At 52.7% G+C, this 15,631-nt stretch overlaps 2 protein-coding genes across 2 annotated transcripts; both read right to left on the bottom strand.

Annotated features, from left to right (window-relative positions):
• Positions 1–621: 621 nt before the first annotated feature.
• On the bottom strand, positions 622–4,570 carry IBA57 (iron-sulfur cluster assembly factor IBA57). Its single transcript, XM_040054373.1, has 3 exons — positions 4,320–4,570; positions 3,096–3,439; positions 622–2,475 (listed from the first exon to the last, which is right to left on the bottom strand). The coding sequence occupies exons 1-3, from the start codon at positions 4,568–4,570 to the stop codon at positions 2,084–2,086; spliced, it is 987 nt and encodes a 328-aa protein (XP_039910307.1). The 3' UTR covers positions 622–2,083.
• A 7,145-nt stretch (positions 4,571–11,715) lies between these two features.
• On the bottom strand, positions 11,716–14,784 carry LOC120748260 (gap junction gamma-1 protein-like). The gene is given in 2 exon segments (XM_040054376.2): positions 11,716–13,613; positions 13,616–14,784. Coding segments are annotated over 2 exon segments (1,245 nt in total). The 5' UTR covers positions 14,745–14,784; the 3' UTR covers positions 11,716–13,497.
• Positions 14,785–15,631: the final 847 nt, after the last annotated feature.

The following is a 15,631-nucleotide window of genomic DNA, read 5'->3' as shown; positions in this document are numbered from 1 at the left end:
GCATGCAATTATCGTGAAGTGTGCTTGTTACTAACATTTTATACCGTTTTTGTATTCTATTATACTAACTTTAACAGCTTTTGTATTTTTATGACATTTATACTTTTATAACATTTATACTTTTACACTTTTTTATTTAGTCATGGGAGGGGGGGGAAATGTGGGAGATTAGGGACAGGCGGTCAGAAGATATCGCGTTGTACGGGCAGACAGAACCCCTCCCTCAACTCTTAGTTGGTCAGTGTCCTTGATAAGGTAAGCAATACCTAACTTGTAACGTAAGCAGACTGATGTGATGTAGCAAACAGAGGTTTTATAACTCCATGTAACCAGTTAATAAACGCCATTAGCCGTCCACCACACTGGTGTCTGTGAGCTGATGGACCGAGCAGCCTGGGTGTGGCTGCCGTGTCGTTCCTGAACCAGGTCACTACGCCTCAGCGGAGCTAACACCAGGATAATAAAACCATCCTGAGCAGGCTTCGCACAACGGGTGGCAGAGAGGAAAAGCTGCTTCAGGCTGAGCTTTGTGGCCTCTGGAGGATCCAGTTTCTTTTATTTTCCCAGCAGAAAGAATCTGTTACCAATCCCACACCTGACCAACAGGCATGGCTCTTGTCAGCAAGCAACCTGAAAATGTGTTTATTCTGTTGTATGCCTTCACTCCAACAACAACAACAACAAAGGCATCTTCTCTTTCGGATGAGTCACATTTAAATCAGAGGCAACAATTAATGAGGTATTCCAAAGAATCATTTTACAGCAATCATAGCGTTTTAATCAACATAAGCATTTTTTACAGACAAATTCCTTTCACAGTAACACTGAAACAGAGGCAGAATGTGATTCTGGACGGGTTTTGTTACAAATATTCAGGCAAAGAGGGGGATTTTTTTATTTTTGGGTGGGGGGGGGGACCAAAATGGGATCTCACCTGGGGAGCTCTCTCATTGTGTGCTGGATTTATTGCAATACAAAAATAAAAAGGGTTCATATACATCACTGACACTGCAGGCTGACAGGATCAGCTTTGGAAGAAGAGAGGAATATGTTGCAGCAAGAAAAATTGGGGAAGCAGGGCAGTGTTGGCAGCCAGGAAAAAAAAAAAAAATTAAGCAAAGAAATGCCAAGGCACTGGGCTGCTCTGAAAACCCTCGGGGCGGTGGATGGAGAAAACCTCAGGTGCAGGGTGTGAGGGGTACAGAGAGCGTGGAGGTGCAGAGCCAGAACGTGGGGAAAATCCTCCCTCGGGAAGGCCAGGCTAAGCCACCACACGTGGCACTGAAAATATCCTCTTCCTCTCCTAAAAAAAAATGGTTTGAGTGAAGGGAATGAGAAGAACTGGCTGCGCTCCCTCCACTGGCACCACAGCAGGAGACAGGACCAGGAGGTTTGAGACCTTTCTTTCCCAGCTGGGTTGAGTTAAAATCAAGGTCTGACACGTGAAGCATAAGGTGTTCCTCTTCCTGAGCACAATTCCAGTGGTAGGGAAGAAACGCCCAGCCCCATCAGCAAGTTTAAGAAGCTCAATGCAAGGAGGAATTTGCAGCAAAAAAACAAACACTTCAGCCTGAGAATATATCTAAGTAAGAGCAGCATGATCTGCACTCAAACAAACAAAAAAAAATTATAATACCACAGAATGGTTATTCTGAATTGAAAAAAAAGAAAGAAAATAATCAGTGCATGGAACAGAGAAACTCCTGATCCCACTGCTTCAGCTGGAACACACACACAGAGCACAGTCTGGGGGAGTGAGTGTCGGCCTGGAGATCCATCCAGAGTCCGACCCCACAACACAGGGCACGCCCTAAAACACGGGGACCAACCCCACTCACGGCACCCCTAAAAAGGTGGGATTACCCTCGGGAGAAGGTGCAAATTCCCTGGATTTGTCTCTCCGCGGCGCTGAGTGGAAGATCCAACCCAGTGATCTGCCACAGCTTTGGGTTCCCGCCGTTCACTCCCGCTTCGAGGAATCCCTCAAGAACCACCCCACCGACCAAACACCCCCAAAACCAGCAGCATTCCCCAAATCCCCACACAGCCCAGCCACTCCCTGAGGCACAGGGCTGTCCCTCGTCTATCTACCAGCAGCTTTCGGCCACCACTCGGGCGTGGCGGCGCGGAGCTTCACCGTGTCCCCTGCCAGGTTTATGCAGAGCGGCTCGTTGAGGTGAGCCAGCCTCAGCAGGGCTATGCCGAGCTCTCCCGCTCCAGCACGGAACTTCCCGGCGCGTTTGCCCGACTCGGTGAGGATGTCGGCTCCCTCGGGAATGCCGGAGCCCGGCGGGGGAGCCGGGAAGCGGACGGGCAGCAGGCGCTTGCGGATCACGCCCATGTGGTGGGTCCTGGCCGTCAGCTCCTGCCCGATGTAGCAGCCTTTGGTGAAGCTGATGCCGTTCATGAAGGCCAGGTTGGATTCCAGCGGGAGGGCGACTCCAGGGGGGAGATCTTTCACCCCCTCGGGAATTCCTAGGGCAAGAAGGAAGCCAGTAAGGAAATCCTCCTCGTTAGAGTTGTTTGACTCACTCTCAGTTTGATTTTTTTTTTTTTTTTCCCCCAGCCCAAAGGGTTTCAGCGCAGGCCCATCGCCTTTCCCTGTGCCGATTAATTAAGTCCTTTATTGGCACAGACACACGAAAATCAAAGGCACTGGGGCTCCCAGGACTGTGATCCCTGTCCAGTCTCCTTGGCCTCAGAGTTAACTCAGCAAATCAGCCACAAAATTTTTAGGAAACCAAGTCTGGGTGTTCCCTTTCCTTCCTCAGCAGCAAGCAAAGCACTGGGGCTGTGCGTCATCCCAAAATAATCAAAATTACTCAAACCACGGAAGCTTCTCTCTAGGAAAATGAATAATCCTGGCTTTCTTTTAGCATTCCTGACCAATCCCCATAATCTGAGTAATAGAAAGCGATACCCAAACATTGCCACCAGACAGGTCACATTAATACTCAAAGTAGCAATTAATACACCTATTAATTAACAAATTAAATGAGTTACAACATAAAAAGAAAGGGTTTATAACTTATCCCTGCCTTCTATCAGCATGTGGACTCCCAAAATCCGTAGTGCAAAACAGGGCTTGGCTTTACCTTGTTTATACCTGTGCCTGTGGTAATCCTGAACGTCTCCAACTTGACTCCCAGGGATAATCTCTGACAGGTTTGCTCCTTTCTTTGCAATCAGCCTCCAGCCCATGACTTCTGCCCTGGGGTCAGGAGTTAAGATCAGAGCTGGGTCTGCAGCTTTTGGGAGGGAACTGGAATCCCCAGGCTGTTCCCCAGGGATGACAGCCCACAGGGAGAGGTCAGGGCAGGGGGCAATGGTGACTTTCCTGCGGATCTTGTAGAGTTTCAGGTGTTTCTGGATGGAATCCAGCACGCTGCTGTCGCACTCCAGCAGGATGTGAGGCTCCTCTGCTGTGCTCCCGTGGAGTCTAAAAAGAGTCACACCCCCAAGGTCAGGAAAATAAACACCCACAGCAGCAGGAGCCAAAGTTAGATTTTTATTTGGATCCTGGTGCAAATCCAGAAATCTGGGGAGTTTTTGTGGCACACAGGGAGCAGCACCCACGTCCCCACAGTGAAATACCTGAACTGTTTCAGCCGCCTGCTGTACTCTGGCCTAGCAAACACTGCCCTCACTTCTCCCAAGGGCAGAATCAGCTCTGGCCATGTGGAATTCTCTATCCTTACCTACAGTGAAGGGAATTTCAGCTGGGGGAGAAGCTTCATTCAGCTGTGCCTTCTACTGTCACAGAATCCCAGAATGGATTTGAGTTGGAAGAGACCTTAAAGCTCACGCCATGTCACCCTCTGCCACGTACAGGGACACTTTCCACAATCCCAGGGTGCTCCAAGCCCTGTCCAGCCTGACCTTGGACACTTCCAGGGATCCAGGGCCTTCTCTGGGAAACCTGTGCCAGGGCCTCAGCACCCTCACAGGGAAGAATTTCTTCCCAATATCCCATTTGTTCCTCTGGAAGGGGCTCTGAGGTCTCCCCGGAGCCTGCTCCAGGTGAGCACCCTCAGCTCTCCCAGCCTGGCTCCACGGAACAGTCAATATCCACACGCGGCCATACTACGCCCCTCACACTCCTCTGCTGCGCTGACCTGCAGAGGCTGCATCAAGTGATGGCAAACACACACGGAGGAAGCGCTTTTTCTTTTTTTTTTTTTTTTTTTTTTTTTTTCACAATAATGTAGAAATTTAAGCCGGAAATGTCACGCGGCGGTGACAGGAGCCACTCCCCCCCCCGCCACCACACAATGGTCTCTCCCAGCTCGCCCCTCCCCGGCCGCGCCGCTTGGTCTCACCTGTACAGGATGACGTCATACAGGCAGCGGCCCTGCACGTTCAGCGCGTGCGCATAGAGCGCGGGGGGAGCGTCGCCCGCCGCCGCCAGCTGCGTGACGTCATTGGTGAGCAGCCCTTGCAGGAATACGGCGGCCTCGGCGCCCCGCACGCCCAGCAGCGCCCGGCCCAGCGGGAAACAAGCGGCGGCCGCGGCCCGCCGGCCCCGGCACCACCGGCGCAGCCCGGGCGCCGTTATTGCCCTCACCAACATGGCGGCGCCGTCAGAGACTCCCCCCGCCACCGCCGCCCGCCGCCGCCGCCATCTTGTGTGTGTCCGCCGGGAGGGCGACACCTGCTGGCGCGGCCGGGGCGCTACGGGGACCGGCCCCTTCTGGCAGGCCACGCCCCGATGCCGTGGCCACGCCCCCTCCAGGGGCGCCGGCGCTGCTCTGGCCACGCCTCCAATTTTTGGCCACGCCCACCGGGCCGGGAGTTCCCCGCGATCCTGAAGAAGAAATTTGGGAATCCTTTTCCCGGGTTTCTCGGCCATGGAGCGAGCCAGGGGAGCAGCCCAAAGCGCTCCCACGTCCCGTGGTTTGGTTGTGGGCGCCTTCGGGGCAGATTCTCACTGTTCCAGCTGCTCCTCATTTCATTAGAGAATCAGTCAGGCTGGAAAGGACCTCCGAGGTCATCGAGCCCAACCATGTCAACTAAACCACGGCAGTACGTGCCACGTCCAATCATTCCCTAAGCACCTCCATTCCTGCCCCTGCCGAGCCTAAAATCCCCTGGATGCTGCCAGCAGAGAGACTACAGAGCCATTCTCCCCCTGTAGGTGCATTTTGGCTATCAGGGTGGAAAAAAGACTCCAAAGGTTCCTGCTTTCCACTGGTTTGTTTCCACAGGATTCACCAGCTGCCCTCCATCCTCTTCTAACACCCTTGGAGAAGCTGTCAGCAATGCCGTGTTGGAGTAAATGGTGATGTTTGGCAGTGGGAATTTCTGCCAAGCATTGCATGGGAATAAAACCAGGGAATCATGGAATGGCCATAAAGGTGGTTTAGTACAACACCCTGCAAGGAGCAGGGACATGTTCAAACCTTCAGGTTGCTCAGAGCCTCAGCCCAAACTGTTCTCGAATATTTCCAGGGACAGGGGAATCCCTGTGTTATCCCCCCCCTCCCCCCAGTTAAAATCATGGAGCTGTGTTCCCTCCTTCTAGAATGTTCACCAGCGCTCTGGGAAGAGGGGACTGAAGCGTACGGATAGCCCCGGGTCTGGCTGCGGCTCGTTCCGCTGGAATTCACCCCACAGTCCAAGGAATGGCCTCGAGTCACCCCTGTCATTTGCGATTCCCCTTCTCCAGCGGCTGCCGCTCGGTTCGAGGCCATCCCGCCCCTTCCCGCTGCCAACACCGGCACACGAGCATCCCTCCGGGCAAGGGCAGCTGCCTGGCCCCAAATGACCCCGCTAAAACCTCCAGGACAGGCAGCACCAGCATAAACCCACCAGTCCCAAAACCCTAAGCGAAGGGAGACTCATTTTTTAGGAGCTGGAAATGTGCTGTGAGTTGATCCGGCTGGTCCTGGGCAGGGCTGGGCTCTCCCCTTGTGATAACCTTATCTCACATCCCCGTGTCACAGCAGTGCTGGGGAAACCTGCCAAGCTCTCAGGCAGCTGAAGGAGCAGAGAGGTGGTGCCCAGGGTGGTTCTTTTCTCCCCCTGGAAGTGGGAATGTGCCCAGAGCAGGAGCTGGGTTTGCTTTTTGAAGGGCTGGGAGAAGAAGGGAAAAGCGTTTATTTGGAAGCACAGCTGGGGTGGAACTCCAGAGTCCAACAGGCACCATGGGCCCACATCTGAATCCAACTTTGTGGGGGTTTTTGCCTGTTCCACATCCTTCCTTCACCCACTGAGCTGTGGGAATCATCGGTGGCCGTCCCACAGGCAGCCCTTTGCCATCTCCCTGTATTCCCAATCACCAGAGGGGTTGTGTCCAATGCCACGGAGAGATTTGAAAGGGCAGCAAGGGAAATAAAAGTGAAAATGGAAATCAGGCAGCCAGTTCGAGCCTTTATATGTTTTACCACTTCCTACGACTTTTATTCCCTTCCCTCTGGGTTTGCTTTTGTTTTCTCACGGAGCCATGCAGCCAGTAAAGTCAAAATATTGAAATATTTCAGCGTCAGAAACGACAACTCTGCCGGTTATAGTGCATTAAATCAGCTCAGGGGGTGGTTTGAGACAATCCATTGTATGACTGAGATCTGGGAAGGATTGTGCCAGTCCTCGGTGAGTGTGTGCCTGTCCTCAATAAAAAACGGGGGACCTGAAGCCTGGTGGGAGGGACAAGACAATTCCCAAAGCTTCCATGGCATTAATTTCTAGCGGAAGGTGTGGAATTCTAGTGGGAGCTGTCCCTGCCTGTGGCAGAGGTTTGGAACGAGGTGATTTTTAAGGTTTCTCCCAAACCCATCTGGGATTCTGATATTGCCCCTGATGGATCACCCCCCACCAGCTTTGTGGTTTCTAGGGGTGTTTTTGGAAGGGGAGCTGGTGGCACAGGGTGACAAGGCACAAATTCCCTCCTGGGTGGAGCGCCTCTCATCCGGTGAGATGTGTCAGGGTGGCTCAGGAGGTGGTGACAAAGGACAGGGATTCCCTCCCTGCCCCTCAGCAGCCCCTGGGTGGTTGCACAAGCTGCCAGCAGCCTCCTGCTCCATCAGCTTTTCACTCTCTGCTCTCCCACTGCCTGAAGACCTGGACAGCCCGAGGCTCCCACTTGTGAGACCTCATCCTTGGCATTTATTTGTCCATAACTCATCCTCACCAGGGATAACCTCTGCAGCCAGCCCTGCAGGTTAATGCTGGCAGAATAAACTCCTTTTCTCCAGCTTTTTCTTGGGGTTTTAAGTTCAAATCCTCATCCACAAACCCACTTGGGCTACAATTATTCCTCCTTAACCCTGTGCATTAAATATTCCCCAAGGTGTGCCACAGGCAGCTGGGACAGGGAGTTGTGATAAACCCTAGCAGCGCTTCTGGGACAGCATCCCATGATCTTGGAGAGGAAAACATGGATTGTGGCAGCCCTGGGCAATGCAAAATCAGAGATGACAGAGGAAAACTGCAGGTACAACAGGCAGGATGCAGGAATAGAGCAAAGGGGAAGCTGAGGTTGGAGGGAGGGAGTTTGTGCATCAAAAGGCTGTTCTGAAAGGATCAGTCTTTTCTCCCAAGGAGCAAGTGACAGAGGAAACGGCCTGAAATTGCACTGGATGAGGTTTAGCTTGGATATTAGGGAAAATTTCTTCACTGAAAGAGTGGCCAGGCATTGGAACAGGCTGCCCAGGGAGGTGGTAGGATCACCATCCCTGGAAATGTTTAAAAACCGTGTGGATGTGGCCGCTGGGGACAGGGTTTAGTGGTTGTGGTGCTGGGTTTGTGGTTGGGCTCAGTGAGGGCTTTTCCAGCCTTAAGGGCCCTGTGATTCCTGCTGGTGGGACTGAGGGGAAGGGACCAAACCATCCCCTGAGCTTTTATTGCATTTCCTGGGAGGAGGGATTGGGATCCAGCGCGATGCTGCGACTGGAATTCTGTCTGCAGCGAGGAGCAGCCATTGGAAACGATGGGTGTCGTGATCCCAGAGGGAACTGGAGAGTCACTGGCAATTTTAGTCTGGCTTTCCAAAGAAATGGGGGGGGTTGCAATTGCTCTGCCTGTTCCCAAAGTGCTGCTGGATGGGGGCTGCTTTTGCCATTCTTCCCTCTGTGATTCGGGATCAACTCCCAGGGCAGGGACAGCTCCCACCAGACCAGGCTGCTCCAAGCCCCATCCGGCCTGGCCTTGGCTCTTCTCTGTCTCTTGGTGGGACCACGTCCTGCCCCTTGCTACAGAAGTTGTCAACTTAGCTCAGCTTCCAGAGAAACAGGAAAAAAAAAAAAAAAAACATGTTTGAGTCCGTATTTTTTTCCCTGAGGACATTTGGAGAGGGGTTGTGAGTGCAACAGCGTCTGTGATTTAACGGGAGGAGCGGAGACCGGGGTGGTTGGGAAGCCGGGCTCTCTCACAGAGTGCTTTCCCATCCTTTGCTGGGCCTGAATCATCAGTTTCTCCCAGATTCCCCAAAGTTTGCTGGCTTTTGGAAGCCCAGGCTTCCCTCAGCGGTTTGAGCCGTGTGCCCTGAGGGATCTGCAGGCAGCGATTCATCAGGGAGACAGCGCGTCCCAAACAACGCGAAGGTCAAACGCTCCTTAAGGCAAAACTATTTTGTGATGATTTGTGGCCATATCAGGGAAAACAGAGCTCCTGCGTGGCTGAAACAGGCCAGTCATGGAGGGAGAAGGGTTTCTTTTCACCCCTCAGAGCCCTTCTCAAGCAAGCACCACACGCTTTACGTACCGTAACAAAATGTAAGTTTTATTCCGTATTGTTAGTAATGGATGTGGAACAGCCACAGTCGAGTTGGACTGATGTCTCTTTCCCTTTTGACCAGTGTTTAGTTTTCGAACTACAGCCCAAGGTGTAACATTTACACTGAAAAAATACTTACGGATTCGACCTCATACTCCAAAAATTTCTAGTACAAATACAGTTTGTACATTAAAAAAAAAAAAAAAAAAAAAAAAAAATCAACCCCCCCCCAAAAAAAAAAAAAACCCAAAACCAACAACCAAAAAAACCCAACCAAACAAACAAAAAAACCCCCACAAACACCAATCCCAAATACTTTGTAACAGCACAGACTGGTTATGGCCTTGAGTTAAGTTCAAGTATTTCCCAGTGGAATGCGATGCAAGCAAGAAGGTAATCTGGCTTTTGTGGGGCATTCCTAGCCCTGAATAGTAAAAAGAGAAACCTAAGTGTGGGCACTTTATCTGACCAAGTTTAGCGAGAGAGTCAACGCTTATGGTTAGTTCAGCCATGAAGCTAAACCTGTCTCGTGTGTGGGCAGAACTGCTACCTGGAGAAAACACAAAAATAAAAGCAAAGCATTAATTATATACCATTGGCATTTCTTCCGTGGCTGATGCTCCGCCCTCTAAATGAATTTCCTCGAGCTGCTGGTTGAGTTAGGAACAGTTGTGGTGAGGATTTTGCTTGTGGCTGTGAATTTTTTCCTGCTCTTTTTCCTGTCCCAACTGACAGGATAAAAGAAGGGACTGTTGCTCCTGGCCCGAAAGGAGTCATTTCTGCAGAGTCATCGTTGCATTTGGTGGTGAAAAACCCAATATCCTAAAGGGTTTATAGGTCACAGAGTGGAAGAGGAAGGGGGGGAAGTGAGCAAGTCAGTATATATAGCAATAATAATAATATTATTAATAATAATAATAATATTTTCTGTTCCTAGGGCTGTTTGACCTGTGCTGGCTCCTGTGTGTGGCCCAGATGGGATCTGGGAGGACTGGGATCCCTCCTCCTTAGGCTCAGAGGATCAGCAGTGTCCTCCAGGCTGGCTGGGACCTCACAGGCAACTTTGCATCACTCTGACACCAGAGTATTCCTGCTGGAAATACGTCCCTGTGCTGGCTCCCTGTCAAAACTCTTGGAAAACTTGGGACAAGCAGGATCAGCTCCCATTGGGAAGGGGTGCTGTGCAGGGAAATACTCCAGGCCTGAGGGCTGAGCAGGGCTGGGAGTGGTCACCCCGTGTCCCTGCCCGACCAGGGGGTTATTGATCCCCCAGAGTCTGTCCTGGGTCTGGGACTCATCAATATTGCAGTTATTGACTCCCCCTGCGGAAAACTGCCTGTGCCTGCGAGACGTGAGGGTGGCACCGGCTGGGAGGAGGCTCGAAACCCTCTGCAGGACCCATGGGTCACCCAGAGCCCCCCGTGGCTCGCTGTGTGACAATAAAAAAGGGGTTTTGAAGGAGGGCGGGAGGATCCCGACTGTACAGCCACGCATCTGGAGAGGGGAGCAACCCCCAGGCCTGCAGGGGATGAGGTTTTGGAGAGGACCGGAGTGCAGGAAGAGGAGAAGGGAGGGAAGGTGGCACGAGGACACTGCCACACTGCTGGGAAGACCTCAGGTGGCTGGTGTTGGCCCAAAGACACCAGGGAAAACCACGCTGGAAGAGCAGCCCTTGGAGGAAGGTTGATGAGACTGGAGGTGTTCAGCTTAAAGCAGATTTGGGGGTGAAAACAGCCTCCAAACGGCCAAAATGTGCAGAGATTAAAGGCATGAGACTTCTCCATGTCTCCATGGGGTTGCAGAGAGGGGGTTCATGTCACCCTTTAGGAGTCATTTGATGGTGGCAAGTTGGCAAGAAGATCCGTGGTCATTTCCCACCCTCCTGCTCTGAACCTGCAATCTCCTCCCGTGGGCACTGCTGGGCTATTGCTGGGGCAGCCCTGCTGTATAGGCTGGGTTTAATGAGTTGATCAGGTCTCCGTGACCAGGTTTGGGGGTGTTTTGCCTTAAAATCTGCTCCACGTGAGATTTTGCCAAGATTTTTTTTTTTTTTTTTTTCCCAGGAGCAATTGGAAGGGAGTCACATTCCAGTCCTGGTGTGGTGACTCACGGGAGGGATCTGCAGGTCAGCAGGAGCTGAGGGGCAGATCTGAGTCACCAGGAAGTGCTCAGGCCATGAATGGTGCTGTCGCTGGAAGGAGCAGGAGAAATCCAAAACCCCAACTCCTGCACGGGGCGGTGCCTTCCAGCGTCGTGCGGGAAGCACAAGTTTATCCGGGGCTGTGCTATTGTTGCTCATGGAAAAGGAATCAGAAGAACCCAGGCAGCATCCAGCCATGGTTACCCTCAGATCCTCCATCCTTCCCTTGGGATCACGACTTTAAACACACACAGTTTCCCATGGGACACAGCACTGGGAAGAAAAGAGAAATCCCACTAATGTAGAGGACAAGCTCGTGTCCCGGACAGCTGTAATGACCAGGGAACAAATTTCCACCCAGGATCACCTCTCTCTCCTCCCAAACAGCCTGGGCTGTGGCCCTGCAGGCATTTTTTCCAGGTGAGAGTGGCCCTGTGAGCACCCAGCCTCTCCTGCTGTGCCCAGCACATCCCCAGCCAGCAGAGAGCACATTCCCACACGTGGGACAAGGACAAACAGAGCAGTCGGATGTGTTTGCCTCCCCACCAACCTGGTGTGACCTTTCTGAGCCTTTCCTGCAAAATTCCCAGCAGAAGGGGATGGATGGATGCCACTGCTGGCTGCTGCTGTGCTGATCCTCCTCCTGGCTCCCGTTGGTGAGGGGAAGATCTCAAGCTGCAAGAGCAAACAGCATTCCAGGCATTTTACCAATGCCTTCAGCAGGACCAGGAACAAGCCTGGAAGCGTTCCCCAGACAGCTACACAAAGCCACAAGGCTGAATATTTGCTGCTGGATACCTTGTAGGATATTCCTCTGCTTTCCTTTGAATTCTGCTTTTTTCTTTTTTTTTTTTTTTTTTTTTTTTTTTTTTTTTTTTTTTTGCTTCCAGGACTGTTCTCTAATGCATCACACAGCTCAGCTGAAGTTCCCAGGAGATGAAGGGCAGATCCAAATTCCCTGCCTCTTCCCAAGAATGGCCAGAGGGCTGGACACTTGGGGAACAGGCATCCTCAGGGCTTTTAGGGGCTGATCTCAAGGACGTGAGAGTGATGTCCAGCGAATGTCCCATGGATAAGAAATCCTGGCACAGCCCAAGGGAACGGCTCAGCACAGGGACCGTGCAGCGTTGAAGAGTTTTACTTCCATTGCACCAGGTTTGATCTTGAAAGCTCTGCCTGTCTGGATTCCCCGTGGTGGTGATGAAACCACCTTCTGACAAAGAACAGCAGGAGCCTTGGAGCTCAGCAGCTTGATTTTAACACCCCAAAGTACTGTAAGTGCATGAAACCCACCCTAAAGTCAAGCCCAGCTGAAAAAAAATTTCTCATAAACCCAGGAAAAACTTCCTGCTGTTGTCCCGGTCCCATCCCCACTGAAGCCAGACCTTCTGGAAAGCCCCCCAAGCAAGTTTGGGAACCCTCCAGCTCCCCAGGTGGGGCTGGAGGCTGAAAGGCCCAGGATGAGGTCAGCCCCACTCCTGGAGCAGCTGGGTTTTCTTGGGTGGGAGGCTGTAGAAGGAGCAGAGGGTTGGTATCACATTTACACCTATCTCTCTGTGTCTATGTTCACACGTGTTCATACGTGTCTGTATCTACACATGGACACACACACATGCACCAGAGACACGCTGTGCATAGATCTGCCTCCTGCCACTATTTATAAGGGTTTGATTAATCAGAAAACACAAATCTGCCAACGGCGCTTTCCCTCGGTTAATCAGAAAAACGAATTTGCTGACGCTGACCATCTAAAATTCTGCAAGTAAAGGAGCCTGAACCCTTCACGCTCTTGTTTTCCTGGTTGCATAAAGGCACTTTCTGATGATGTGAAGCAGCAGTTTGTTAAAAACTCTGTTAACTGCAACAATTCCCGTCACATCTGTAGCAAGTGCTACGCAGGCACCAGTAGGACGCAATGTCACTGCTCGCTCCTGCTCCTCCGGAGGGTCTGGAGCAGATTTGCTTTTTGCTTCGGCGCAGAGGAAGAAAAGATGAAACCCTCAGCCCTGTGCTGGTTTTAGGTCTCCCCGTGTGAGGCAGTCGCTGTGTTCCTGCCCCAGACCTGATGTGGGTGCCAGCTTTGGCTCACAGCATCCAACGAGGCCTTCATTGGCATCTCCCAACCCCGGCAGGCCACCAGCTGTGAGCCTGCCACCAAGGTCTGTGTCAGCGGTGCTCTTACCAAAGGATCGGAAATTAATTTGATTAAGGGTATTTAGTAATCAAACGCTGCCTGGCCCGCAGCACTCCAGCCTTGCCGTGCAGGAGGGTGGCCGATCCCTGTCGGCCTCTCTTCTCTCCTGAGCCACCAGCAGCTCCTCTTCCCACCACAGCTCATTGTCCGGTCTCTGCTGGGGGCTCCGGTGGTGACCCAGGGGCTGGGGGGTGTGGGAGCTTTGCTGTTACTCACTGGAGGTTCCTGTCGCTCACCGGAGGTTCCCAGCTGGAGAACACGTTGGAAACAGGGAAGAAATGTCTTTTGTTAACGCACTGGAAGACAGCACTAAATCGGTCCGAAACTCCTTTTGCTCTCTTGACTCCCACACCAAAATCGCGCCCTGCGAAACAAACGGTAACACCGAAAACCAGATACAAACCGAAATTAAAAACCCTTGCTCACGCTGCCCTCTCTCGCCTTCCCCACAGAGTTATATCCACACAGACGTCTTCCCGTCTTTACTGCTGGAGCTGCCTTTCTCCAGGGAGGCCTTGGGTTTAGCACCTTGTTTCTCCTGGGCGGTGTTGGCCCTGTTCTGCTCCACCACGTGCCCCCCGAGGCGGGGCTGCTGGTCCGAGAGGGCTGCGTGTTGGCCTGGGTGCTGCTGTAGCTCTGGAAGGCGATGTCCAGCTGCTCCTGGGCCACCCGCAGGTGCTTGTGCAGCGTGGACAGGTCGGCCGGCAGGTTCTCGTCCGGGCTGGTGCACTGCTGCTCCTGAGCCACGTTGGCCAAGTTCTGCTCGTGGGCCATCAGGCTGTTGGGGATCTTGGTGGACTTCTCGGATTTGACGACCAGGTTGTACTCGGGAGGGCAGGAGATGTTCTTGGGGTAGGCGTAGTTGTAGGGGGGCTGCCGGAAGCTGTTGATCTTCCGGTTGCGGATGGCGTCGCGGATGGTCCCGAATCCCAGGTGGAACATCTCGCACATGTTCAGCAGCAGGCACAGGCAGCTCACCACGTACATCACCAGCAGGAAGATGGTCTTCTCCGTGGGCCGGGACACGAAGCAGTCCACGGTGTGGGGACAAGGGACCCTGTTGCAGACGTAATAAGCTTCCACCTCGAAACCATAGAGCAAGTACTGCCCTATCAAAAAGCAAACCTCGAAGGAGGCCCGGGTGAGGAGCTGGAAGACATAGATTTTCATCAGTCCCTCCTGCTGGATGCGCCTCCTCCCGTCGTGTTTCTGCTGCTCCTTGCACTTGGGCTTGGCCTTGGCCTTCTCGTGCTCGGCCGCGTCGTCGGAGATCATGGGCTCCTCCTCGTCGGCCTCCATGGCGTCCTCCATGTTGCGCACGGCCTGCCAGTTCAGGGCAAACTGCTTCTTCTTCTTGAAGCCCTTGAACTTCTTCTCCTCCTCGGCCGAGCGGGCGATCCTGTGGATGGCGTAGCCCAGGTACATGACCGAGGGCGTGGAGATCATGATGATCTGGAAGACCCAGAACCGGACGTGCGACAGCGGCGCGAAGGCGTCGTAGCAGACGTTGTCGCAGCCCGGCTGCTTGGTGTTGCAGGTGAACTTGCTCTGCTCATCGGAGTAGATGGACTCGCCCCCCACCGCCGTCAGGACGATGCGGAAGACGATGAGCACGGTGAGCCAGACCTTCCCCACGAAGGTGGAGTGATTGTGGATCTCTTCTAGCAGGCGGGTGAGGAAGCTCCAGCTCATGTTGGTCATAAGGGCTACTCAGTTATAACCTGCAGGGAGAGGGGGGAAATAAAAATCGCTGCGGTGAGGTCACGTCTTGTGCCAGCAGCAGGACCAGAGCAGTGACCTGGGCACTGGGGAGGCCACATCTCCAATCCTGGTGTCAGTTTTGGGCTCCTCATGGCGAGAAGGACATGGAGGGGCTGGTGTGTGTCCAGGGACAGGAACAGAGCTGGGGAAGGGCCTGGAGAATTCCTGAGGGATCTGGGAAAGGGGCTAAGCCTGGAGAAAAGGAGGCTCAGGGGAACCTTGTGTCTCTGCACAACTCCCTGACAGGAGGGGACAGCCAGAGGCGTCGGGTTCTGCTCCCAGGAACAGGGACAGGAGGAGAGGGAACAGCCCCAGGGTGGGCCAGGGAAGGTTTAGGCTGGAAATTAGGGAAAATTTCTCCCCCAAAAGAGTGGTCAGGGCTGGAGCAGTGGAAGATGCTCCCACATCACAGAGACTTGTGCTGAAACATCTTTCATTAGCAAACCCAGAAAAATGCAAAGAATCGGCGAAAGAATGGGAATATTTATGTTTACAGGCTGATGGCCCTTTTAAGTTCCTCTTGAAACAAAGCAAAACAAAACAAAACTTTAATGAAACACAGACTGTTTCAAAAATAAACCTTGAGAAGCTTTCCCGAGAAAACCACGCATGAATTAGGAGACCTGGAACAGCTGGGGAGGAAGAGCTTGTAACAAGCATTTTGTGTTTAGCTTAACTTGCAGTGGGGCCTCAGCCCGAGTTCCTTGGGTGACCTCAGGCAGCACTAAAGACAGGAGGCAATTTCACTGCTTGACTGGCACAGATACTGAGAGGTGAGAGCAGTCGGGAAAGCACCTGCACCCAAAGAACAGCGGGGGAAGAGAGAA

The sequence above is a fragment of the Hirundo rustica genome, unplaced genomic scaffold (genome assembly GCF_015227805.2).
Source record: "Hirundo rustica isolate bHirRus1 unplaced genomic scaffold, bHirRus1.pri.v3 unplaced_BUSCO_309958at7742, whole genome shotgun sequence".
NCBI lineage: Eukaryota > Metazoa > Chordata > Aves > Passeriformes > Hirundinidae > Hirundo > Hirundo rustica.
Note: the sequence above shows the minus strand (reverse complement) of the source record. Positions and strands in the feature narration are given on the sequence as shown.